This window comes from Rhineura floridana, chromosome 3 (assembly GCF_030035675.1).
Source record: "Rhineura floridana isolate rRhiFlo1 chromosome 3, rRhiFlo1.hap2, whole genome shotgun sequence".
Lineage (NCBI taxonomy): Eukaryota > Metazoa > Chordata > Lepidosauria > Squamata > Rhineuridae > Rhineura > Rhineura floridana.
Genome location: NC_084482.1, coordinates 180,808,395 through 180,832,679, shown reverse-complemented (window position 1 = coordinate 180,832,679; position 24,285 = coordinate 180,808,395). Strand labels below are relative to the sequence as shown.

General features: G+C 43.2%; 1 protein-coding gene and 1 long non-coding RNA gene across 3 annotated transcripts in view; one reads left to right on the top strand and one right to left on the bottom strand.

The window, feature by feature from the left end:
- Positions 1-11,178, bottom strand: part of ADAMTS9 (ADAM metallopeptidase with thrombospondin type 1 motif 9) — a 186,558-nt gene extending 175,380 nt beyond the window's left edge. For both annotated transcript variants that reach the window (XM_061618724.1, XM_061618725.1), the window contains exons 1-3: positions 10,631-11,178; positions 8,668-9,068; positions 5,175-5,337 (exon numbers count right to left, since the gene is read on the bottom strand). In XM_061618724.1, the coding sequence (XP_061474708.1) occupies positions 5,175-5,337; positions 8,668-9,068; positions 10,631-10,739 (673 nt within the window). In that variant the 5' untranslated portion in view covers positions 10,740-11,178. The remainder of the gene's footprint in view (positions 1-5,174; positions 5,338-8,667; positions 9,069-10,630) is intronic.
- Positions 7,014-23,546, top strand: LOC133380764 (uncharacterized). Its single transcript, XR_009761540.1, has 3 exons — positions 7,014-7,320; positions 13,552-13,611; positions 15,632-23,546. It is a non-coding gene; the product is annotated as an uncharacterized LOC133380764 (long non-coding RNA).
- The last annotated feature ends 739 nt before the right edge of the window (positions 23,547-24,285 follow it).

Here is a 24,285-nt window from a genome sequence, read left to right as displayed (position 1 = left end):
TGGGTTTCCCATGGGCATCTGGCTGGCCATTGTGAGAACAGGAAGCTGGACTAGATGAGCCATTGGTATGATCCAGCAAGGTTCTTCTGATGGTCTTAGGCTCCCTGCTTCATAATTTCGGAACTGCTGAGGGACAGTGGAGCTAGCATTCACATCCCTCCAAGCCCCTCACATGTTATCATGGAAATGTAACACCGTCTTTTTGCTCTCTTTGGGAGCAAAGTGGCATATAAATGTAATGAAAAAAATAAGTAATAATAAATAACTCCTGACAAGGGCTTCGCTCATTCACTCACTCTCTTTACTCCTAAAAGTATTCCTGCAACAATTTCAGTACTATTCACTCCAGGCAACATGGCTAAACAAACTGGAATCAAATGAACTCCTACGTCTCTTCCTGCTCCAACCTCAGCGAACATGAACATGAAACACTTCATGCTAAAAAAGCAATGAAGCAGTTATGATTAAGAGAGGACGGAAGAGGGCACAGGTAAAAGACTATCTGCTCACAGCAAAAAAGAGCGTTAGCTCAGGATGAATTCTAGGGCATATGACTGGAACTTGGCAGCCAAATACTGTTTAAAAACAAAACCAGAACAAAACAATAAACTCCATCTCTAGGAGAATAGGAAATATCAACACACAAAATATCATATAATAATAAACTGTGGTAAGGAACAACAGTAATGAGAAAAAAAGATTTACTATGTTGTAAATTACTATGTTGTAGATTTACTATAAATATACCCAGTTACTGGAGTCGTAAAGTTCAAAATAAAAATATTGGAAAAGATATATTGGAAATGGTTTAAGAATCAAAGAGATGTTTATTATTAATATGATATTGTCCAATAATAATTGTAAAATTGGGGGAGGCAGACCTTAACGCTTTTTCTGCGTTCTTAAGGCTATCAAGGATTTGTCTTTCTTTTCTTTTGGCCATTTTTGTAGTGATCAAAGAGATAAGAATGCTCTGAAAATATAGTTTTGCTTTCATTTAATTACTATTTAATTATTTACCATGTATTAGCGCTGTTCTGCCTCCCCACTTTCCCTCTCTAATAATTGTTAGGGGAACTTGTATATTGGAATTTGTATCATATGATTAAAAATAAAACTTTTTTTTAAAAAAAAAATTAGTCTCAAAATGAGTTAACTCCTAAATTGTTTATAAACCTCCAAACCTTGTGTAGGTGTAAATCGTATGGTTTTATTCAGGTGTATAAACTGGATGTTAATTCATATTTTTGAAAACTTTCTAAAAAGATCTTGTTGATCAACTTTAACCTGACTCAGGTATTGAGATATATTGTTTTATTTTTAAAAAATATTTTAATGGATCAGTGCTAAATAATAATAACTTCAATGGCAGGGGATGCAGATATAGCGCAAAATGGGAGGTATGGAAGAAGTGGCCCAGTTGCCTCAGGAAAAAAGGCTGCTATGCCCCCCCCCATTCATAGGAAAGGTAAATGATTGGTTTTATTTGCCCTTAATGGTATTCTTACATAGGCCCTATTAGCAGTATACATTTAAAGCACTATTATACCACTTTAAACAGCCATGGCTTCATTCAAAGAATATATGGCCCTACATTTCTCAGAGTGGTTTAACTGTCACTCCCCCTTCGCAGAGAACTCTGGAATTGTAGGTCTGTGAGGGGAATAGGGGTCTCCTAAGAACTCTCACCGCTCTTAACAAACAACAGTTCCCAAAGAGTCTTTGGGGGAAGCCATAACTGTTTAAAGTGGTATGATACGGCTTTAAATGAATGGTGCAGATGGGGCCATAGTATGATTGCATATGTGGCAACACAGTATTAGCCTCTTCACTTTGGCAGGATTCAAACAAACCCCTTCATGCATTTAAAACTCAGTGAACATGAGGGTCCCTTGACATGTACTGATGTATGCACAGGGCTCTTCCACATGATAGGGATCCTGACTGACCCAGAATTCCCCTTGTAAGAAGCCACTCTACATGCATATGGGGTCACTTCACATGCTCGCCAAATGCACACCAAGTGGGAGATGCGGCCGACAGATGTTGCAGGGTTAGCCACCATAGCATGGAAGCATGCGAGAGGTTTGCCTGAACCCCTGCTAAATGATCTCTGATTAGTTGGAATCATGTTATGAACAACAATAAAAGATGGCACCAGGAGCAAGAGAGAGGGTGGCGCCCAAAAGCTAGGTATATTTGGGTTATTGTCAGATGGCACTGAGAGAATCCCATTTCACTCGAAAAAAATTTACAGTCAAAATTTTAGCACAACACTACTCAGTGTAAAAGCCAACACAGAATTTTTTTGGATCCGTATTTATGCAGCAGGAATCCACACCATAAATTTTAAGGCACTCTTATTCCACTGTAAGAGTCATGGTTCCCCCCCAAGAATCCTGGGAAGTGTAGTTTGTGAAGGATGCTGAGAGTTCTTAAGAGATCCCTATTCCCCTCACAAAGCTACCATTCCCAGAGTGGTTTCACAGTCAGTCTTTCCTGAGAATGGTAGCTGTGTGAGGGGAATAGGGGTCTCTAGGAACTGTAGTTTGTTAAGGGTCTCCTAACACATCTCAGCTCTCTTAACAAACTACAGCTCCCAGGATTCTTTGTGGGGGAAGCCATGTCTCTTAAAAGTGGAATAAGAGTGGATGTGGATGTGTGGTGTGGATGTGAAACAATAGCTACACTAGAATGTGTGACTGCTAATGAACCAAGTTGAAACATATCCAGGCTGTTTTGGATACAGGGATAGTAAGAAATAAGTTATTTGACTGGAGGCGGACAGACAAGAAAGGCAGTAATATTTTAAAGTTTGAAATCAAAGCAAAACAAAACAATCTAATTAGACAGATAACTTCAAAGCACAACACAGTAATTGCTATCTCTGTCCCAAAAATATGTATAATTCCATATATCTATTTTAGGCACAGTTATGACTCTTTATGCCTCTCTGATAAGTGTCTGAATATATTGTTATGACTGAGGCAAGTGGCAAGCACGCTGGAATTATTCACTGGCACAGCACTAGATGATTTCACCCATGCAAAACCATAATCGATATTTATGCTGATGTGTGGCTTATGTGTGATGCGAGATAGAAGGTTCCCAGCTCAAGCGTCAGTGATGAAATACAGCTCCTCTGCCTTCAGTAAGGTTATAATATCAACCTGCCTCACAGGGAAATTGAGAAAATGAAGCACTTGGATCAAACCAAAGTGCTCTATTTATAACCTTGCTTTTCAGCCAAGATTATGCAAACAAGTGCTAAGGTTCTACTATATATTTCGCCAAGTTGTTTGCTCGCTATGCATTTGGACACCTCTTAAAATATTGTAACCAAATTCTGTATAATGGTTCCTGAGGTCAAGGAGCAGATTTTTGTCTGTTTGGATGCAAACTGGATACCATTTTGAATTAAAATGGCAGACTGAACCTTACAAAACTGCACTGATTTTTACCACTGATTTCAAAACTAGACTGATTTGGGGGTTTCTTAGAATCCCCAAGCAATGCCAGATAGAATTCTGGTAGTTATTCACATGTAAGCATGAGCTGGCTGGTGGCACTTGCTGAGGGCCCAGGAGCTCACAGGGGCCACTCACCAGCCTGAGCCCAATCTTGCCATGCCGGTGCTTCTCCTCCTTTCACTGCCACCACCTCTTTCTTTCCCCTCAGAGCTGACTTCGCCACTCCCCTTTTGCACATGCCTGGTGGAGGCTGCTGCTGCTCTTGCCACGCCTGCTAGGCTGCAGGAGCTGCTGGCGGACAGTGGGGAGGCTTTCACTTGCATGCCTTGGGAAAGGGAAGAGGTGTTGCTGCCACTTGCCTAGTGTAGTGGGACTTGATTGAGTGAGGGGGCAGGTGCTCACTCATGCTGTGCTAGGCAGTGGCATGTCTTTCTTCTGCTGGAATATGCAGGGGGAGGCCTCCCTCCTTCCCGTCCCTCTTTTCCCACCTCGGAGGCTTGCCGTCCAAAAGTATCTCCTCCCTTCTGCTCAGCAAGTATGGCAGGAGCAGCAGCAGCCAAAGAGGGGTGTGCAGGGAAGGAGGTGCAGGGAAAGGGGAAGTAGAAAGTCATGATCACAGTATACAGTGAGGCATAGCACTTATTACCGTCTCTTTCATTTCCCCCTTCGCATATCACCTGAAAATGAGTAGGTTTGCATGTAACAAACCAAGAAGTCTTAGCTTCCTGACACATCTGGATCAGGAATCATGGTTTGTTGCACTCTAACATGCTACAGTCCATAAAGCAACAACAAACCATTGCATTAGCAATTGTGGCTTGTTAGGGAGAAACAAACCGTATTTCCTGGGTGGGACGCAATGGGAGAAAAAGGCTTTCTGGTTTGTTTAATCCTGCTCAAGAGAGGGAAGGAGCAAAGCTAGAGAGACTGGGCAACATGCACCAGTAAACTGCTAGTTCACACTAAACCAGAAACTCAGAACAGCCAGTGGAAATCCTTGCATATATTGGGTTTTCACCAATATGTTACCACCAGGTATTTTACCACCAAAGAGGGCCTTTCTCCTGGAGTGTAGTTTTAGTGGTCAATGTTAACTTGTGCCTGAGAAGTTTTATCTGGAATATTTTGCAATGTTTTATAGGTTTGCATAATTAAATGGTAATCTTGCTCTTAGGTCTTGTCATCCAAATCAATGAATGCAGGAGCGGCACCTCCTAATGTATTAATTTTATCTTTAGTTTAAGCAAGATAGCTCTTAAAATTAAATGTATTTGTGAACAAACACTATGAGAGGGAGAAGCCAAGAGGACCTCTCTTTCCTCTCTAGGCACTATGGACTGAGTTTCAGATGAGAAACTGAATAATATGGTATTGCCATAGTTTGAAGGAGACAGAGGGCACATTTCCAGATGCAAGCGGTGTGAAACAAAAGGAAAATTCAAACACAAGGAATGAAAGGTAGACCTGAAAGCAACTGAGCTTTGCCTCAAGGTGATCAATAACGCTAGAGCCCAAAGCCAGCTCACCTGAGCAATTGTACTATTTTATTAATCCTCAGAAGCTATTCTTAGAAAGTAAGTAAACAGCCCAGATAAATCGATTCTAGGATTCCAATCCTCACAGCCTTTCTGGCATTGTTGTGAAATCATTTTACATCCCACAAACTCAATAATAAAGGCCAAGGAAAATAGAAACATGGGTTACCTGAAGTGTCACAAGTCTGCTTGTCCCTTGGCAAGACTGTTGGAGGTAAACTGTGTCTGTACACCACATGTGGCTTTTCATGCTCTTCTGTGGACTCTTGCTGGTCAGGTGATATCAGTGGCTCTACAAAATACTCTCCATCATGAGACCTGAACATGCCTAGCTGAGAAGAAATGAAGAGAACATCATGAAGCTTCCAACAGAGAGCTACACTGCAGACGGAAGATGCAACACATTCATTCATATCCTTCTAAATAGGGCGACAAGGTACAAAAGAGGACTGGACTCCTCTGTAGAAAAGGGAATTACAGCAGGCACAGCTTGCATCTGGCTGCCTTATTCTAAATCTTTTAGTAAGAATAGGAATCAGCACAAAGGTCGCAACTGCAGGAATGTGTAGTTACAGTATATTTTTGATGGCTTTGGTATACATGTCATATAGGGCACTTGCTTTGCATCTTCTGCTCTTTCCCCGACAGCGGTTTTGGCTGTGGCTGATGGGAGTTGGAGTCCAACAACATCTAGAGCCACAAGTCTGCCACCCGTCCTAGTGGAACAATGACTGCTTGCACCTCCTTGAATGTATGAGTTTGTGTTACATGGCTTGAAAGCATCTTAGATAGCATGATGAAGTAGCAAACAGATCACATGAATACCTGTCTGCCACACTCTTTGAATCCTTGGACTATTTTCAAAAAAACAAAAAGAATTGTGCAAACCATACACTTAGTACACCACTGTGGCACAATGAAACAAACAAACCAGCAACCAAGCAAAAGAGGTGTTCTGCTTTTACTCATTCCAGAGCTATCTCCATCCACAAGCTGCATCTCAAGTTATTTAGCAGACCCTATTATTAGGGGAGGAGGGGACTTGGAGCAACGTACTACCCCACTGGGACTAATCAGCAGAATGGGACAAGGATCAGTGACCTGAGACAGCTGTGTTGAGGGAGAAACTCTCTTCTCAGACTGAATTCCTATCTTCAGGATACCTGGATCTCACAAACACAAGCCCAGGAGCTATCAAGACTGGAGGTAACACAAGAGATTACATATCAGCTAAAGGCACATGTGGCAGAGGTCCATTCAAACTGTTATCATTGCATAAGCTGGGGTCGAAAAGCAAAGCTTCAGGATTCAATGGTCAGCATGAGAAACCATAAATCCAAACTTGTAAATAGCCATGCACTTGGTTTCCTGTAGATAATAAAAAGCACCTTCAAGGGATTGGGCAAAAGCTGAGGTTATTTTTCTTTTATGTCTAAACAAAAATATGTGCATGCAGGCAGACCAATAAAAAAATTGTACGGATAACTTCTTTTGACTCATTTGCAAGACTGCTCAAATCCAAGATCAGACTCCTAGCAGATCTTTCTGGTTCACACCATCTGCCCATGTGCTTTGATACCATCTGTCGGCATGGACACTCAGTGATAGAACATCTGCCTTACATGCAGAAGGTCTCAGGTTCAATCTCTGACATCTCCAGGTAGGACTGGGAGGTATCCCCTGCCTGAAATCCTGGACAGATGCTGCCAGTACTGACCTAGATGGACCAGCCGTTTGAGTCAGTAACAGGCAGCTTCCTTTGTCCACCTCCTCCTTCATCCTCCTGCTCTGCCCCATCCCCACCACTGCCCACCGGGAATACTGAAGAAAGATCTCTCTTGGCATCTTCCTCTCCTTTCCACCTTAAGTTTCCAGCTGCTGAGGGTCTGGAAAGTTCCTGGACTTCCTTAAGGTTGATCTCAGCAGGAGGTGCCTGAGTTGGGGTAATGCCTCCTCCTCCATTAGGAAGTATCATTTCTTTTCCTCCTCTGGTAAGCCGCATTTGCGATGCTTGTCTAGAGGGCTGGAAGAACACACTCCCACCCCCTGGTGGTTCTTTCCACATAGCCCTGGGCGGGTACCAGCCTTCCTCCCTCCCCTCCACTGCCTCCGCCCACTGAACATCAGAACATCACAACAACAACAAGCACGGAGAGTTACTATAACTGCGCAAGCAGCATCTTGGAGGAAACAAAGCTTGTTTGGGGGTGGAGAAAGTGGGCTTCCTGTTACTGCACCCCCTTTTCCACCTTTGATGTACACCTGTGGTGCACTGCCACCAGCAACCCCAACCCCAGGACAGCTCTGCCTGACTGGTAAGTATGACTAATTGCAGCTGCTTACATCTCTCCCTCTGGAGCAGAGAGGGGAATCAGAGGGTGGGGGAGAAAAGAGGGATCTCCCCCCCAGTTGTATTTGTAGAACGGTTCTTGCATATTCTCTACAGAAAATCGTCACATTTTGTCGTATGCAGATGGGACAGAAAGTCAACGGGTGTCCACTTTGACAGGAGAACCCATGACTTTCTTGCAACTCCTAAAAACAGGACTTCTGAAATTGGGAAGTGACAGCCTAAAGGAATTACTCCTTTGGTGCTTTGAAAGCCCCCCTGAACAATCACACACACACACATACATCTGCAAGGTCAAAGTAGCAGTCTCTGTCCTCCATATGCCCCACACCAGAGCAGCTTTCCTTAGCAAGGACTGCGCACACAGCCCGACACAGTGTCACACTGTTCAACCCTAAACCTGTGAACTTGGAGAGGAGCCCCACCTGCAGAAAGTGCACTTCAGATCTCAGAGTATCAGAAAGAAGTAAACTTTCATTCCTAGAGGGAGCGAGGGGGAAGAAAAACACGCTGTTTCTATTTGTCTTCTTCCACCTTAAATGGTTCTCAGGCTCAAAGCACCACCCTTGTTTGGGGTTCCTTGGATTCAGAATCCTCCTCCCCAAACCCACCCATCTACCTCCCCTCCTCTGAAAAGCTGCCTGGGCTAACCCCACCTCCTTGCTTCCGCTTTGCAGTTCCCCTGTTAAGTCTCCTTGGTTGGACTCTGCCGCTATGTGTGTGTGTCTGCGTGTAAGGGGGGGGGAGGCCCTGGCTCTGATGACCTTTGGGAGAAAATATAGAATTTGCTAATTACCACTGCTTGTTTCTGGCAGCTCCCTGGTCTTCCCCCCTCCCTCTCCTTTCCCCCATCAATCAAAATAAGCTCTCCTCAAAAGTGAAGCCTTTGATTTTTGATCCATTGCTTTTGCCATGGACCTCAAGGATGATTTCTTGGGTTGTGAAGGAGATGAAGTTGTTTACATTCTTCTGGCTAGCTTTTTAAAAAAGAGCACTGCGTGCTTTGAAAATGGGGGGGGGAGGGGAGAAGCTGAAGAAAGAAAAGTAGCCAGCTCTGATATCCATCAGCAAACAACGTTTAAGAAACAGTTTGGTTTTGTTTTAAAGCCTTGTATTTACACAACACCCCCACACATATCCCAAGCAAGCTGTAGAGAGCCACAGCAAGGACGTTTAAAGATGTGTGATGTCATTCCAAATATTTCCAAAGGGGAACTGCATCAAGAGCTGAGAATGATCTTTGTGGGTGCATGGTTTTTAAAGATCCATCCTGTATGTAACCACAAAGCTTGCAGGCAGGCACTTTACTTACCATCCCAGAACAGAGGCTGATGACTGCAGTGTGTTGGGGCTTCGTATTGACATGTCCCTTATAAAAACAGTGTTTAATATCACTTTCCTCCTCGGTGTAAAAGTTTGTTTGGTTAACCTCAGGTACTCCCAGGACGCTGACAGTAAAAAGAGGGGCAATAAATCCCGAATGGGCTGTAAGATTGAAAAAGAACTGCTGCCCAAAGGCTGTGAGCTTGTAGTGTGCTTGAGTAGTACTGGAAGAAGAGGAGGAGGTAGCATCCGGGCCCCAGGCCTCAGTGTCCAAATGAAGGCTTCGCTTCTTCCTTTGAAAGTGGTCCTTGGTTGGAAAAGGCTCTCCAAGTTCATTCACCCGGGTGGGAGTCACTATCTCATACTCGCTCAGCGTCTCCAGCTGTTTAGCTGTTGAGAGTTAACAAAACATATCCCCTGTGAACAGATACAAGCCTGTGTTTGTGCGTGTTATGTCTGTGTGAACTATTACACTATATCTACCATGGAGGGGGGGAAAGCCATCGTGACAGGCACTGGGCAAAATAGCAGTTGCCCCCAAGAGTGGGATCTCCTTAAGCAAGAGTTTGGGAAAGACCCTAGTTCTTGCCAGAAAAAAAGTGACTGGAAAGAGTTTTTTTCCTGTATGCTGCTGCTCATGTCTCTCAGAATTTTAAGGTTTTCCTTGTCTCCTTAGTCTCTCTGTGGTGTCTAAAAATGGAGTATTCTGCATACACTCAGATAGATAAGCTGACAATTAATCAGTGGTGGTCTCCAAACTCCCCCCCCCCCGCAAACCACTTGAAAATGGCTGAGGCTCTTGGTGGACCACTGAATGATTTTTCTGCCTCTTGTAGGAATTGTAATGTGCTAGGCTAGATCCTATATGATTTCAAATTGTGTTTGTATTGCTTCTTTTATTTCTTATATTGCATTTTATAGCATGACAATTTGCATTCCACAGAATTCAAACTGCGATACAATATAAGAAATAAAAGGAGCGGTACAAATACAATTAAAATCAATATGAATAGTTAATGTGGACATGCCGTGGACCACCTGGATGAAGCTCGCGGACCACTGGTGGCCTACGGTCCACAGTTTGGGAATCCCTGATTTAGATCAGTAGTGCTGAGACTGCCTGCAAAAGGATGCCTGTGGGCAGAAGACCTTCCAGCTCTTATGTAACCAGGCTGAGCGCTGCAAACAGCACATGCACTAGCCAGCAATTACAAAGCAGAAAGCAAACTCATCACTCACTGCAAATATAGCTTGCAAGCCCGCCCACTGCAACATACACAGGTATGTTGCCTTAGCTGTGTAATGCTAATATCATCTAAAACCTATGCGGCTCGGGAAACAGGACCCTTAAATCTGGGTCACCGCATACAGCGTGTCTCAGTCTCAACCCAGCAGTTAAGCCCACCGAAGGATTGTAAGGAAAGCGAAGAAAGACGTCGCTCATAGTTTTAAGAGTGAGCTCCTTTCCCCATATGTAAAAGTTATTTGTTTAAAAACGGAGCAGCTCGTCGGTTGCAATGTAAAAAGCCAACATTTCAGGAAGAACAGAAAAGTCCAGCTGTTTGCAGCAGCAGGACACATGGCACAAGAGCTGGAGCTGTTCTTGGTTTTTTCCCTAAGTTTTGGGAGGCTGATCACTGCTTTTCAGCCACTGACAGACAAACAAACAAAGCTACCGAGAGCGATATTGCGGGACTACAAGTGTTTGGAAATTTTAAGCATATATTTGTAGGCGGAGCTGCCAGCAGACTGGCAAAGTCTCTGTAACTAAAGTTGCCTAATAACGCTTTCCGTGCTTTGCAAATGTGTAGCACTGTATGAATAAGAAAAACGTGACCTACCTCCCCCCTCCCCCCCAAAAAGCAGCAAAGCAATGTCAACCTGTTAAAAAATGATACTATTTTGAAAAAAGAAAAGCCCGGGCAGTGCTGTTACTGCTGCCAATAGCTTACCTTGTCTTGGATGCAACCCTCTCTTCCTTGCTGCTGCTGCACCGGCTACATTCAAGAAGTCTTGCAGAAATAGCGTGCTTAATCCCACTGCCCATAACACAAGATGCATGGTGGTTTGTGCCGCTTCGTTGCAGCCGATCAACCTTTCTACCCCCCCTTTTGCAAAAATAGTAAGTCCCTTCTTTCGCCTTGTTGCTGCACGGGTTTGGGGGGGGGAGGTTGGTGGATGGGAGAGGGGAGGGGAGGTGGGTTGGAGCCAAAACTTCAGAGAGCTTTTTCCTCCGCGGCTGCCTCCCCTCCTCCTCCTCCACCCTCCTCCTCCCACAACTTCACTTTTATTAAACGTGAGGATCCCTCTGATCCAAGTCGGTTTCCCCGGGTTCTGCTATGGCGACAACAACCGCCCGCTCTGGAAAGTTGATCGGGATTTGCGGAACGACTCGAGCACGGAGGATCGGGTACACCAGCATAATGTAATACTGAGGGGCTGGCGAGGGAACAGGGGAAAAGACGCTGCTGCACTTTTGGTGGGCTGCCTTACCCCCCTTTCCCTCTCCCTCTCCCCCCCCCCCCGTTTGCCTGCTGGACTAAGAGTGCTTGGGAACCACTTTAGGATACCGGAGGAGGGGCGGGATCGCAGAGATCAAATGCCCGGAGATCCCGCCTCTCTTTAAGGAGGGAAGAAGGGGGGGGCGAGAGAAGGAGCTGGTTAAGTAAGTAAGGGTGTGTGTATCCCTTCGTTAAGAGTGTCCCGCAGCGAGGCATTTTTTATTTGGCTTTAGTTTTTAAAACAAGATGTGTGCTTGCGTGTGTCGTGTAGGTTCGGATGGAATCAAAAGTTCTTGTCTCCTTTGCAACCGAGGCCAAGGCATTCGTTCAGAGATCGTCGTATGCTTTCTGGCCTCCAGGCGTGATCGGAGAGAGAATTCAGCGGTCTGAACTGCCAATAAAGTGGCACAATATAATTTCCACAAAAGTTTTAGTGGCTGGCCCTTTGGTTTCCTATTGTGCGTATTCCGCCCTCCGCATACCCACCCCTTTCCTGAAAGCCAAAACTGCTGCTTGGATTACTCTCCTCGCTATAATTTGTTAAAAGAGGTAAACTGCTTTGCAAATTATAGGCAACGGCCGGCAAAGTTTGCATCTATTTATCCTTCCCGGGATTAAGAGTTAATCTGGAACAATCATGCACTTTATTAATGGTTTACAGACTGTGAAAACCCTTTGTCCTTTTCTTGAGGTAGGGGGTTTTGCCCCTTGATAGGGAGGAAGGCAATTAGCCACAATGATCCTACCTTTGCCTTAGTTTAGCTTTTAAAAAACACACTAAAAATGTACTGGATTTTTGTTGTTAGTTTTTTCTCAATTTCGACAAGAGGAAGCAAATATGAAATTTCCGTGTTAGTTATACCAATTTTAAAAAAAACCCAGCAAGGCGTCTTGCTAAAGTAAATATGATCCATTGGAAAGATAAACTACATTTAAAACTACAGTCCTATTTGCATATACTTCCTTGGAAGTAAGCCCCATTCTCTGTGATTTACTTTCTAGCAAACTTGCATGGGATTTGACTACATGACTCACACAAATCAATGGGACACGTTCATACTGGGAGGCCATTAATCCCATGGTCCCGGTAAACCGTTGCCACTATATGGGAATTTACATTGATTTTACTATTGGGGATCCTCAGGTTTTCTAAGTAGTGTCTGAAGCACAGGAAGAGCAACAACAAAAAAGAGGCAACAAAGCAAAATGACAATCTCTGCAGCAACTTCTGTCACCCAACAATCACTGCAGCACGCATTTATGATATCCCCAGTAGCCATGCACAGGAGGCACCAATCAAAAAACCAGGCATAGGAAAGCACCAGTCAACACATGGCACCAGCAGGAACCCCAAGATGATGCCACAAACCCCACCACAGAATAGTACCTAATGCTGGATTAAAAATTTGATTCAGAGTATAATTTGGAGTTGTGAAAATGTGTGAGATTTCTTAACTATGGTATTCTCATCTCGCTAGCATAAAATGGGCATAGCATTGCACTGTAAGACCCTTCAAAATCAATGGGCTTTAAGTATCAAAGCTGAGGCTGGAGCATGTTGGTTATTTTCTTTCTCACGCTATTTCCAGGTGGCGGTAATATATCTTTTTGTTATCCTGACAACAGTTCTGTAGAATACCTGGTGCCTTCCAGGTGTTTTGGACCACAGCTGCTATCAGCCATAGCCAGTGCTGGCTGGGGATGTTGGGAGCTGTGGTTCAAAACATCGAGGGCACCAAGATGGTAAAGGAGTGGTTAGACTGGGAGTGTCTTGATTTCTGAATCCAATGCTCTCCATTGCGACTCTAGGCACAAATCATGATCATGATACTGGGCATAACCCAATCACTTTCCCTTTTCAAATATTCAAAACGTACACAGAACACAAGTGGTGGTGACAGAGAATTGCAGCAGCAAATTGGGGGGTATCAAATGTACCCCTCTACCTGGGATCTTGTGCATGCAAAGCATGTACTCTACCTCTGAACAGCTATGTGCAGAAGGCAAAAAATCATAATGGTGCTTTGAAAGGGATGTTGTGGGATTGTTGCTCCTCGTGCATGCAAAGCTTTTTTCAGCACCCACACGACATCTTTGGTGTAAAAATGCCGGTCCATATGCCCCTCTCCATTTCATCTGGATTTTCTCTTTCTGTGCAAAATCTGTTAAAGAAAGAACCTGTTGCCAATTACTTGTATGCAATATCTCAACAACTCATTTGCAATATTGAGCCTCCTCTGGAATCACCCTTGGGTGTCGTGTTTTCTGTTGCTTTGACGGAGGAAGCTGTACCTACTGGAATATTACGACTCTTAAAGCTAGTGGAACTTATTCACGATTTCTTGTGCATTTTACCATTGTACCGCAACTAGGTGCTAGACTGGTGCTTTGCAGTGCTGCGCTGGATGTGGGCTGAAACTGGATCCTGAAAAGTAAGATATGTCATGTGTTCTGAGTTCTTGTGCTCCCCTGGAACAGGCCCATAGCCAAGAAGGCAAGGGGGGCTGCCCCCCTAAATGTTTTCTCCTTCCCCTGATTTTTTTTTTTTACGAAAAATAATTACATTTATTACAGAAGAAAATTCTCCCTACACACACTTTTTGATGCCCCCCTGAACTTCAAGGTTCACTCCAAGGCGTGCCCTGGAAGGAGGAGGTGCTCCTGATAAAGCATTGTCACTGGGAGCTCAGGTGGCCTTAGCGGCTAGGAGTGTCTGCTTCCAGCTCTGAAACGCCAGCTCTGCTCCCTTTTGGCTACTCTGTGCTCTATGTGGCGCTACCCTTAAAGACAACTCGGAAACTTTAGCCGGTCCAGTTACACAGATACACAAACACTCCACAGGATGCAACTTTTTCTGCACTTGACAACGGCTTAATGGGTACATTAACACGTGTGTGTGTGTGTAACTGTGTAGCTTTAAGGGACGGAATCTTAATGGGGGATCTGATGCAAGGTTAAGCGCAAACCATGAAAAGAACTGAGGCATGGAGCAGATATTTTCAGACATCTGTATAAATAGCACTGTACCTAATAAAGCTCACTCATACTTGCTAATTGTCATACTAGCATATGAAACTATAGTCAAGATGATACAGCTCAACTGACAGCAGAGTTACACTTTACTCTTTAAACATGGGGACAAAAAGTTCCCCAGTTTAAACACCAAAATATGCCCACAGCCCTGTTAGTTGCGAGCTATGCACATGGTTTAAAAGACTGGGTTTTCCTGCTTTAAGTACAGGTGTAGAGGCTATTCCATTAGGTAATGTGGGGAAACCCCATCAATGTAAATGTGCATGTGTCATTCACCACTGATGACACTGTGCATGTAATAGCAATCTTTGCCTCCCTGGTGAGAGAGAGGGAATGAGCTGAGAGAAGAGAAGCTGGCAAGAGCTGGTCTGAAACAAAGGAGAGGTGTGGCTTTCATCTCATTTTTGTAAGTTAATTGCGGTGAAAGTTTGTGAAATTCCTTGTGGAATGGCAAGCTTTTTTGCTTTGTATACCACTATTTTGATTTCTATGTTAGGCTTTATTCTCTCCCATTTAGCTGTTAAATCCAGTTACTTTATTTGTATTCATTTGTACAATGTTTATTTTATTAGAAAAACCTATACACTGCTTTTTCAGGAACTTCCTCCACAAAGCAGCTAACAATCTCAAATAAAAACCAACTCCAACAGAAAATAAAATATAAAAATACAAAGTCCAATACAAGTAAATAATAAATCAGCATAAATGGTGGAGCAGAGAAACAATATGGATGGATGGATCTTTTATTTAATGATGCATTAATTTATTGGCATCTGTAATTTGTAATTATTTGTAATTGTTCTTATGTTTTTTAAAATTGCTGTTGATATTCATTTTTGCTGTTTGCTTTGGTTACAATCTCATGGAAAAGCAACATTCAAATAAACAGACTACGATGATTTGTTTTATCATTTAAATTGAGGCATTTGTTGTACTTAAATAGAAGAAAATAAGTATGAATCAAGTCTGAGTAGTGCACTTACATTTGCCACAGCTTGACTTCAGGAGCCAACTAAGAATAAAAGTGGGCCATAATATTGTGTGTCTACACTACAACTTTCCCACTCTTTAAGTTGTGTAGTTTTCAACACTTATTTTGTTGTGTTTTTCTCAACACTTGTCTGACATTCATCTAACGATACAGTATGTAAAACTAGTTGCAGTATCAGGTGGGTGAAACCTCTGGCTCTCCAGATGTTGCTGGACTATAACTCCTATCATTCCTGGCCATTGACCATTCTTGCTAGGGCATACGGAAGTTGTAATTCAGCAACATCTGAAGGGCCAAAGGTTTCCCACTCACTTGCTACATGATTGGCAAAAAAACACAGCAGCAGGAAATTGCATGCTCTCTCTATATGTGTCTGGTTTTATGCTTAGCATCTGTTTACACAGAATAACTGTCACCCTTTTGTGCAGGATTCACAGCTACTTTCAGTGATGGAAAACTCTTAGTTAAAACCTATCCATACATTGAAAAGGCCAGGAAAATACACCCATGTCCTACTGCCTCGCCCAGCATTCCCCAATGTGAGGCCCTTCAGATGTTTTGGACTACAGCTGCCATCAACCCCAGCCTACACAGTTGTGGAGGGCACCACGTTGGAGAAGGTTGTTCTAGTCAACCTAGATTGGAGCATGGCGAAATGGTACTAAGATACGGGAATGGAAAGTGACACAAAAGTTGCTTTGTCCAGTCTAAAGAAAGAAAATAAATGGTAGTGGCAGTGGTAATGTAAGGGCTCCTTATCAAGGGGAAGGGCTGTAGCTCAGTGGTGGAGCATCTGCCAGCAAACAGAAGACCCCAGGTTCAACCCCAGGCATCTCCAGGTAAGTCTGGAAGTGTGTCCTGCCTGAAACCCTGGAGAGCTGCTGCCATTCAGTACAGACAATACTGAATTAGATGGAGCAATTATCTGACTCAGCATAAGGCAGTTTCCTATGCTCTTACCAGCATTTTATTATCTCAAGTAACAGTAGGTTTACAGTCATGCTGTTTGTGATCATTCTTTTCTCTCCATATGTGTGTAGTGATCCACCCTTATTATAGACCACTTCAGACAATACGCATTGGCCTAGCATTGACTTCTGTGAAAATGTAGGTCTAGAAATACGTATGTATATCAAAGGTAGGTTGTAATGCTACCCCAGATTCATTTTGTGGAAGGCCCTCATCTAAATGCATTGGATGACATCCAACACTAGTTATCCTTAGAGCCATCCCGCTGAAATCAAAGGACTTAGGCCGATTGATTGCAATGGGTCTGCTCCGAGTATGACTAATGTTGGATATCATGAGTGCATAGAAGCAGTAACTTCCTATTACATGCATGGATCCACATGAGAAACTGTTTATTTGCCTAGTCCTGCCGGAGAGAATTTTATCTCTGATTCTCCATTTTTCTGATTGATGATACCACCAGAAAAAAAATATATTGGGCAGGAGGCAGAGGGACAGAAGGATGCCTTTGGGCAAGGAGCTGGGAGAGGGCATTTGTTCCACAGGTTGGAGTTCTGAAAGAGAAATACTCCCATCCTAAACATGATTTCTCCCAAGCCCATTTTGTTTGATGGAGTTAATACTCAAGTCAAGTTCATTCAGACTGCAACATTGTTTTTATTTCAAATGTGTAATTCTGCTGTAATGTGTATATGAAAAGTTTTCACCACATGTAATCACAGGGGTCCAGCAATGGTGGGGGGAAGCTACTAATCTTGGGGCTTGCCCACCCCTCCTTTCTCCTTGGTGCTACCGATTAGGCAAGGAAGTGGTCTCCCTACCACTGGGCGAGCAATGCAGACAACCAGCTTACCAAAATTCACATCTCTGCGATGGTACAAGGAGTGGGGAAGAAATTCACCACCATCCACATTTCAAGCCAAATTTGCCAAATTCGCATTTTCTGAAACAATGTGTGAACCGAAACTCAGCCATCTTTTGAAATTTGCACTTCTCTGAATTTTGCAATGCAGCTCTCTGGCCAAGTAGTATGTGCAAATATGTATACTCTAGGGTAAAGTGTCCATAACGTGCATATATTAGTGAAAATAATATGCAAAAATGCATTATATTAGGGAATACATACAAACATGTTTATTAGGAAAAATTCACACTAAAATGCAGATGAATTTTCGTGAGGACTTAAAAGCAAGCTGGTGTGGAAATGTGAATAACAATTTAAGATTGTAAACCTGACAAACAGAGACTGAAATTAACGGATCCGACAATTCCTACCTTTGTATCCAGTTTATCTAATGTGGTTAGTAATTTTGGTTTATTTTAGTTGATTTTATTGCTACAGAATAGCAGTGCCAAACAGTCAAGAGCCTGGAATTCACAGTGTAATTCTTGTTCAAGGATCATCCCACTGTCTCTGTCTTTGGCCACTTGCCCAGTAAGTGCTCCTTTGACTTTCCACAACCTACCGCAATCCCATATGGTTTGGATATCAGTCCAGAATTACTCTAGGATAAATTGTTGTTGTTTTTGTTGTTGATGATAACATTCCTTGAAGAAGATTAGGATTTAAAAGTGCCTAACTGGCTGGATTGTACAAACAATAATAGTAATAACTATTTTTATAGCTGCCCTGTGAATTGGCACCCGTGTTCCACATGAAGAAGTACAAGAAAATCTACTAGCAGTACACTAAAACCCATTTCAATCCCATTTATAGATAGTTTAAAAGGAGAGTGCTGTATATTAGCTGTGCTTGCCTGGGCTTTTTAGTGTGTCTCATTTCCAAAAGCTTAGGGCAAGCATTTATATTAATAAACAAAATGCTGATATAAAGAATTAAAATTCAAAATGTGTCTTAAAAGGAAGCAAAAGAAATAAGCTAGTGAAATAATCCCTTGTTCACCCACATAACAATATTCCTCTGTTAAAAGGGTTTTTTATTCGTGCATTTCAAAATTCCTGCCCCATCTCCCTAAAAAATATGCAAGGAGGCTTACAATAAAATATAAAACGGCAGCATAATAAAGCCACTAAGTTAAAATTAAAAGGCAGCAGCAGCAATCAAAGCCACGTTCTAGAAAAGCTTGCTGAAATCAAATTGTATTTCCTGTCTGCTAAAAACAAACATCTCCCCAGATAGGTTATTGCATATGTTAAATGCCACAACTGAAAAGGCCCTGCCCCAAGTACCAGTTCCAGCAGCAGCAGTCAGCCAAACCAGGCACTGGCCAAGGACCCCAGGGGCTCAGAAGGACCCCTCACTGGCCCATTACAGTTATGCTGCCACTCTCCGTCTTGACACTGGATCTGGTTTTACAGTAGGTGGGCAGCGATGCCACTTTTGAATGGGAATCACATTCATCTGTGTAGCTGCTGTGTGTGTGTGTGTGTGTTAGGGGCCCCATTGACACCACTGTGCTGAGGGCCCCCTGAAGTCTGGTCAGCCCTGCCATGTACCCTCCCACCATATCTGATGGCAAATGGACCTGAAGCAGGGCGTTGGATTGGGGATGGAAAGAACTGACCATTTCACTTATCTCAGTTTCTCATTTTTCCAATCTTAAATTCAGTTCTCCACATTTGTGCAGCAATCTGTGAATTTTTCCCCAAAAAATCCTCATGAAAATTCTTCAGCATTTTAGCGCAAATTTCTCCTAACACATTTTTGTAGGCAGTTTTGACTAACGTACCCATTTTTACAAGCCGTTTCTCATATAAAACATGTCTGCATGTTATTTTCACTCATACATCCATTTTTATGCACACTTTCTCCTAACACATGCATTTTTGTAAACATTGTTGGGTTGGCAAACTGCATGGCCAAATTTGAATAACAGATGGCGGATGGCTTTCTTTTGGTTCGCATACTGTTTTGGAAAGCGTGAATTTGATAGACGGGTTGAAATGTAAACTGAAACAAAATTCTTGCTCATCCCTTCCTCGGATGTAGAACAAAGTTCCCAAGCAGGCTTATATGAAGGATGCTGTTCTCGAGATATTCTTTATATCACTTTCAGTACTGTCGTACGCTCAAGTAATGTCTTCTCGGAATTGCTACTAAAGCCTGCTACATTGGCAGAACAGACATTACCTAGATTTACTGGATTTTACCAGGAATCAAAAGTTAACGCCAGGTGGGGTTTCCTCCTCGGTGGAAACATTTGAGGAAGTTTGAGGGAAGACATGGGGAATGAATAAGACTAACACATCTCTGTCATATAGATATCTATGCTCAGTAACTCTATACAACAAATACTGCACATCCCACGATACAGTGCACTACAAATCTACATGCATATAACAATCCACAGGTCTGAAATGTCTAGTGAAAATCCATTTAATGATTCCAGGTCTACATCTCCGGAACTGATTTTTCTTGTAGGAATCAAAACATTAGTAATGAAATCAGAGTTTTATCTGGATCAGCTTCCTATGTATATTTTTATTTATAAATATGTTTGCATATCGCTATTTTGTTAACCTGTAAACTGCTTTGATGCTTTTAAAACACAAACAACCATAGGATAAAAACGTTTAAAAATACAATAAAAACAAAGGTCAACTGTTGCAAAAGGCACCTTAATTGCCCGCATAAGCCTGGCAAAACAGAATGTTTTCAGCAGGCGTTTGAAAGTTAAAACAGAGGACGCCAGCTCAGTCTGTGTTGGCAGAGCACTGAGAACGGAGCCAATGACACAAGGCTTGATTTTGTGTCAATGTTAAATGAGCTTCGCCAGCTCGGGATGATCAGAGCTACTCCTGCAGATTCTCTGTAGCTGTATAATAAATTTTTTTGTTGTCGCTGCTGCTGTTCTTTTATTCAGAAAACTTCATCTAAACCCACACAAACCCTCAAACTGCTTTGATCTGAAATACTTTAGTCAGCTTTATTGCAATTTTTCAGTTAATTACAAATAAGGGGAAACCCCTGTATGAATGAAAAAGCATTTAAGAATGGGGGAGGGCAATACAAGGAAGGGAGGAAGAGAAAGGTGGATTGTGGTGTTTCAGGGACATCAAATGAAAGAAATAATCTCAGCATTATATTATTAATTTGATACGTTTTAACTGATGGCCTGTTTTATGATGACTTTAAATGTGATAATGTTTAGGTAATCAATTGGAGTTATTGTTGGATTGTTATGTCTTGATTTGAAATGATTGTTATGTTTTCAAAATGATTGCTGTTGATGTAGTGATTTGTGTTTTTGTGCTGTTGTAAGCCACTTTGAGCATATTTATATAGAAAGGTAGGGTAATAAATTCAAGTAATAAATAATAATAAATAACTAAACTCATTATTTTAGGAACCTTTAAGGCTGATGGGCCTGTGTGTTAAAAAAAAGTGATGTTGCCAAAGTTTGTGATTTATTGTCTCAGAAAAACATGGACTTGTCTAACTTGCAATTTTCAGCTGCATTACAAATAGTCCCTCATGTCCCTCAGAAGTTATTTTCTGTCTCCAAATTAAAACATGAATGTACCTCCTTTCCTGGTGCTTTAAGAATTGCAATAGCATTATCCCAGACACCAGAGATCCTAGGAAAGGTAGTTTTCAAGATCACCCGAGTCCTCAGTGCAGGAGTGTAGTTTTCCAGTGAAGATCTGAGAGGAGCCCCCAGGTGCAGGGACATTGGGGGTGGTCCTTGAATGTGCAACTCCCCTCCCCACACGCACACTTGTAAGTTAAAAGTGTTTTTACCAAGTCTCTCTACCACCTTCAGGAATTTGCCTGGGCACTCACGGGTTAAATGTTTTATGTGTCCAGGCAAACACCTGAAGAGGGCTGCGTTAATGGGTAAAAAGCCCATACATTTTAATGGAAATTCAATAGTAATGGAGTACAGCCTTTCCTCACGTTTGGGTCTCCAGATGTTGCTGGACTACAGTTCCCATCATCCTTGACCATGCTGGCTGGGGCTGATGGGAGTTGTAGTCCAACAACATCTGGGAAAGGCTGGTGTATGACATGTCAGTGGTCCCAGGCTATGATCTGAAGGCACATGAGGCCAGCACCCTGCTGAAGCTAAGCAGGGTCAGGTCTGGTCAGTGCCTGGATGGGAGACCGCCTGGGAACCATACGTAAGTCCCCTTGGGTTTCTATGATGAAAAAAAGGTGGGGTATAAATGTAATAAATGTCTGCATTCAACTGAGTGCTGGGTTTGGGCTGGAGGGGATGGGACAGTTCAGAAGGTGCTGGAAGTGGCAATTTAACTAGAATTACCGTTACTGCACCCTCATGAATGGTATGTTGACCAGTTTGGTTTTTCTATATTATTTTGCTGGGAATCTGAAACAGCCACTTTCAGGACAGAAAGTGACCTAGCGTTTGGCTGGTGTAGGGTAGGGTGGACATGGTATAATATCCCCTATTTCAAAGCACTATTTAACAACTGTAATTGTTGTTCAAAAGGGTGGCTACAGTCCATTAGCTATTCCTTAGTACATAACAACAGTGGACTACCTTCATTATGATGAACTATTCTGTCTCAGGCTGACTGCACTTCAGTGTTTTCATAAAGCACTCACTTGGCCTCATCTCCAGTCTGCAGTATTACAGCGGGCTACACCATAAGCCACTCTCTTTCAACCCCAGTCTGCAATAGGATGATGTTGGGTTCAATCCAGAGAAAAACCACACAGAAGGGGGCTGGTGGGAGTCAACAGAAAGGGGCTAATAGAAGTCAGTCCCTCAGCTCGCCCCACCTCTGCAAAGCTGCTCCTGAGGATCAGGAGGCCCTGCTGAACGGAGTAGTAGGTTGTAGTGGTGGTGGTGGGGAGTCTGAGAGGGCTGGGAGGCTCCCTGAAAATCAGGTGGACCCACCTTCTAAGTGGTGCTCTCCTCCTTTTGAAAGGTGACTGTCCAATTTTCAGGAATCTGCCCTTCCCTTCAGTCCTCTGTGCACATCCCACCCCTTTCAGTAGGGTCCCCAGATCAAAGGAGAGGCCTTTGATAGGCTGCCTGGGAAAAGAAAGGGCAGGGAAGTCAGCTTCGACTAGCCTCCTTCCATTCCTTTTTTCTTTCTGGATCCAATCCATTGACATTAGGCTAGTCTGCCAGCTTGTCATAAGCCACTCTCTCTGAGCACCTCCCACCTGCAATATGGAGATAATTACTATGGACTGCATTTGCATGCATAGCATACTTTTAAACATGTTTACTGATTGCACATGAAATAAAAACTGAATTAGAGATATGTCTTTGCATCTAACTTTTATTGGGGAGGGGGGGAGGAAGCTTTTACCTATTTGGGGAGCACACTGTTGCCCAGTCACAGATATAACTTGTTGCTTTTCTCTGTTGTTTCTTATGAGTGACTTTTACTTTTATCCCACTGGGTGAATGGCGGGGAGATGGTATCAAAGCTAACTGATAAGCTCCTCTTTCAGAAAAAAGGAATTCTGAGTGTGGTCCTTTTTAAGTCTATGCCTCAGGCACCCCAGAAACTAAATGCCCCAGGGTCCCTTGTACCTGGGATGCAGTCCTGAGCATGCTCCACAACCAAAGTACAAGGATTTCTGAGATATCCACTGTGTACACACCATATGTTTAAAGCACATTCCCCCACCCAAGAATTCTGGGAACTGTAGTTTACCCCTCAGGGAGCTACAATTCCCAGCTCCCATAACAAACTACTGTCTCCAGATTCTTTGGGGGGAAATGTGCTTTAAAGGTATGGCGTGTGTGTCTGCAGAGCACCTGACACCCACACAAATAAGTTAACTACTCAGGAAAACTGTATTTCTCAGGGTCTCTGGTGCCTGGAATTCTGCCCCTATAGCATTGAAGGCACCAGGGAAGGGTGAAATGGAAGCCTCTCAGAGAAGGCTTCAATGAGCCCTCGACACTATTGCTGATGCCACCAGGTAATTAAGGAGGGAAGGGAGCAGTGGGGGAACAGACGGGCTGGTGGGTTAGATGGGTGTTCAGGGATTCATAGCTCTTATGATTTCATTGGAGTGTAGTGCCATCTGAATTTAAGAACTGGGCTTGACAGGGAAATGAACTATAATCCTATCATTTTGCAAATAGCTCCATTTGCAGAACTTAATTCTCAGCTATGCTGAGTTGAGGGACTCTTGCCCATCACTAAAAAGAAAGGGCTGCCTGGACCTCTAATTGGAGCTGGCATCAAGGGCTGGCCTCATCAGACATCTGCTGAGGGGCCATACTCCAGCAGGGGCTCCACCTACAAGAGCACAATGGATCTGCTCATCTTCTTTGGTTTTTTCACCTGCCACTTGCTCTGGCAATGACAATGGTGGTGGTGGTGAGGAGAGGAGATGCCACTGCCTGCTTGCTCATTGGTTCATAAGAACATAAGAAGAGCCTGCTGGATCAGGCCAGTGGCCCATCTAGTCCAGCATCCTGTTCTCACAGTGGCCAACCAGGTGCCTGGGGGAAGCCCGCAAGCAGGACCCGAGTGCAAGAACACTCTCCCCTCCTGAGGCTTCCAGCAACTGGTTTTCAGAAGCATGCTGCCTCTGACTAGGGTGGCAGAGCACAGCCATCACGGCTAGTAGCCATTGATAGCCCTGTCCTCCATGAATTTGTCTAATCTTCTTTTAAAGCCATCCAAGCTGGTGGCCATTACTGCATCTTGTGGGAGCAAATTCCATAGTTTAACTATGCGCTGAGTAAAGAAGTACTTCCTTTTGTCTGTCCTGAATCTTCCAACATTCAGCTTCTTTGAATGTCCACGAGTTCTAGTATTATGAGAGAGGGAGAAGAACTTTTCTCTCTCCACTTTCTCAATGCCATGCATAATTTTATACACTTCTATCATGTCTCCTCTGACCCGCCTTTTCTCTAAACTAAAAAGCCCCAAATGCTGCAACCTTTCCTCGTAAGGGAGTCGCTCCATCCCCTTGATCATTCTGGTTGCCCTCTTCTGAACCTTTTCCAACTCTATAATATCCTTTTTGAGATGAGGCGACCAGAACTGTACACAGTATTCCAAGTGCGGCCGCACCATAGATTTATACAATGGCATTATGATATCGGCTGTTTTATTTTCAATACCTTTCCTAATTATTGCTAGCATGGAATTTGCCTTTTTCACAGCTGCCGCACACTGGGTCGACATTTTCATCGTGCTGTCCACTACAACC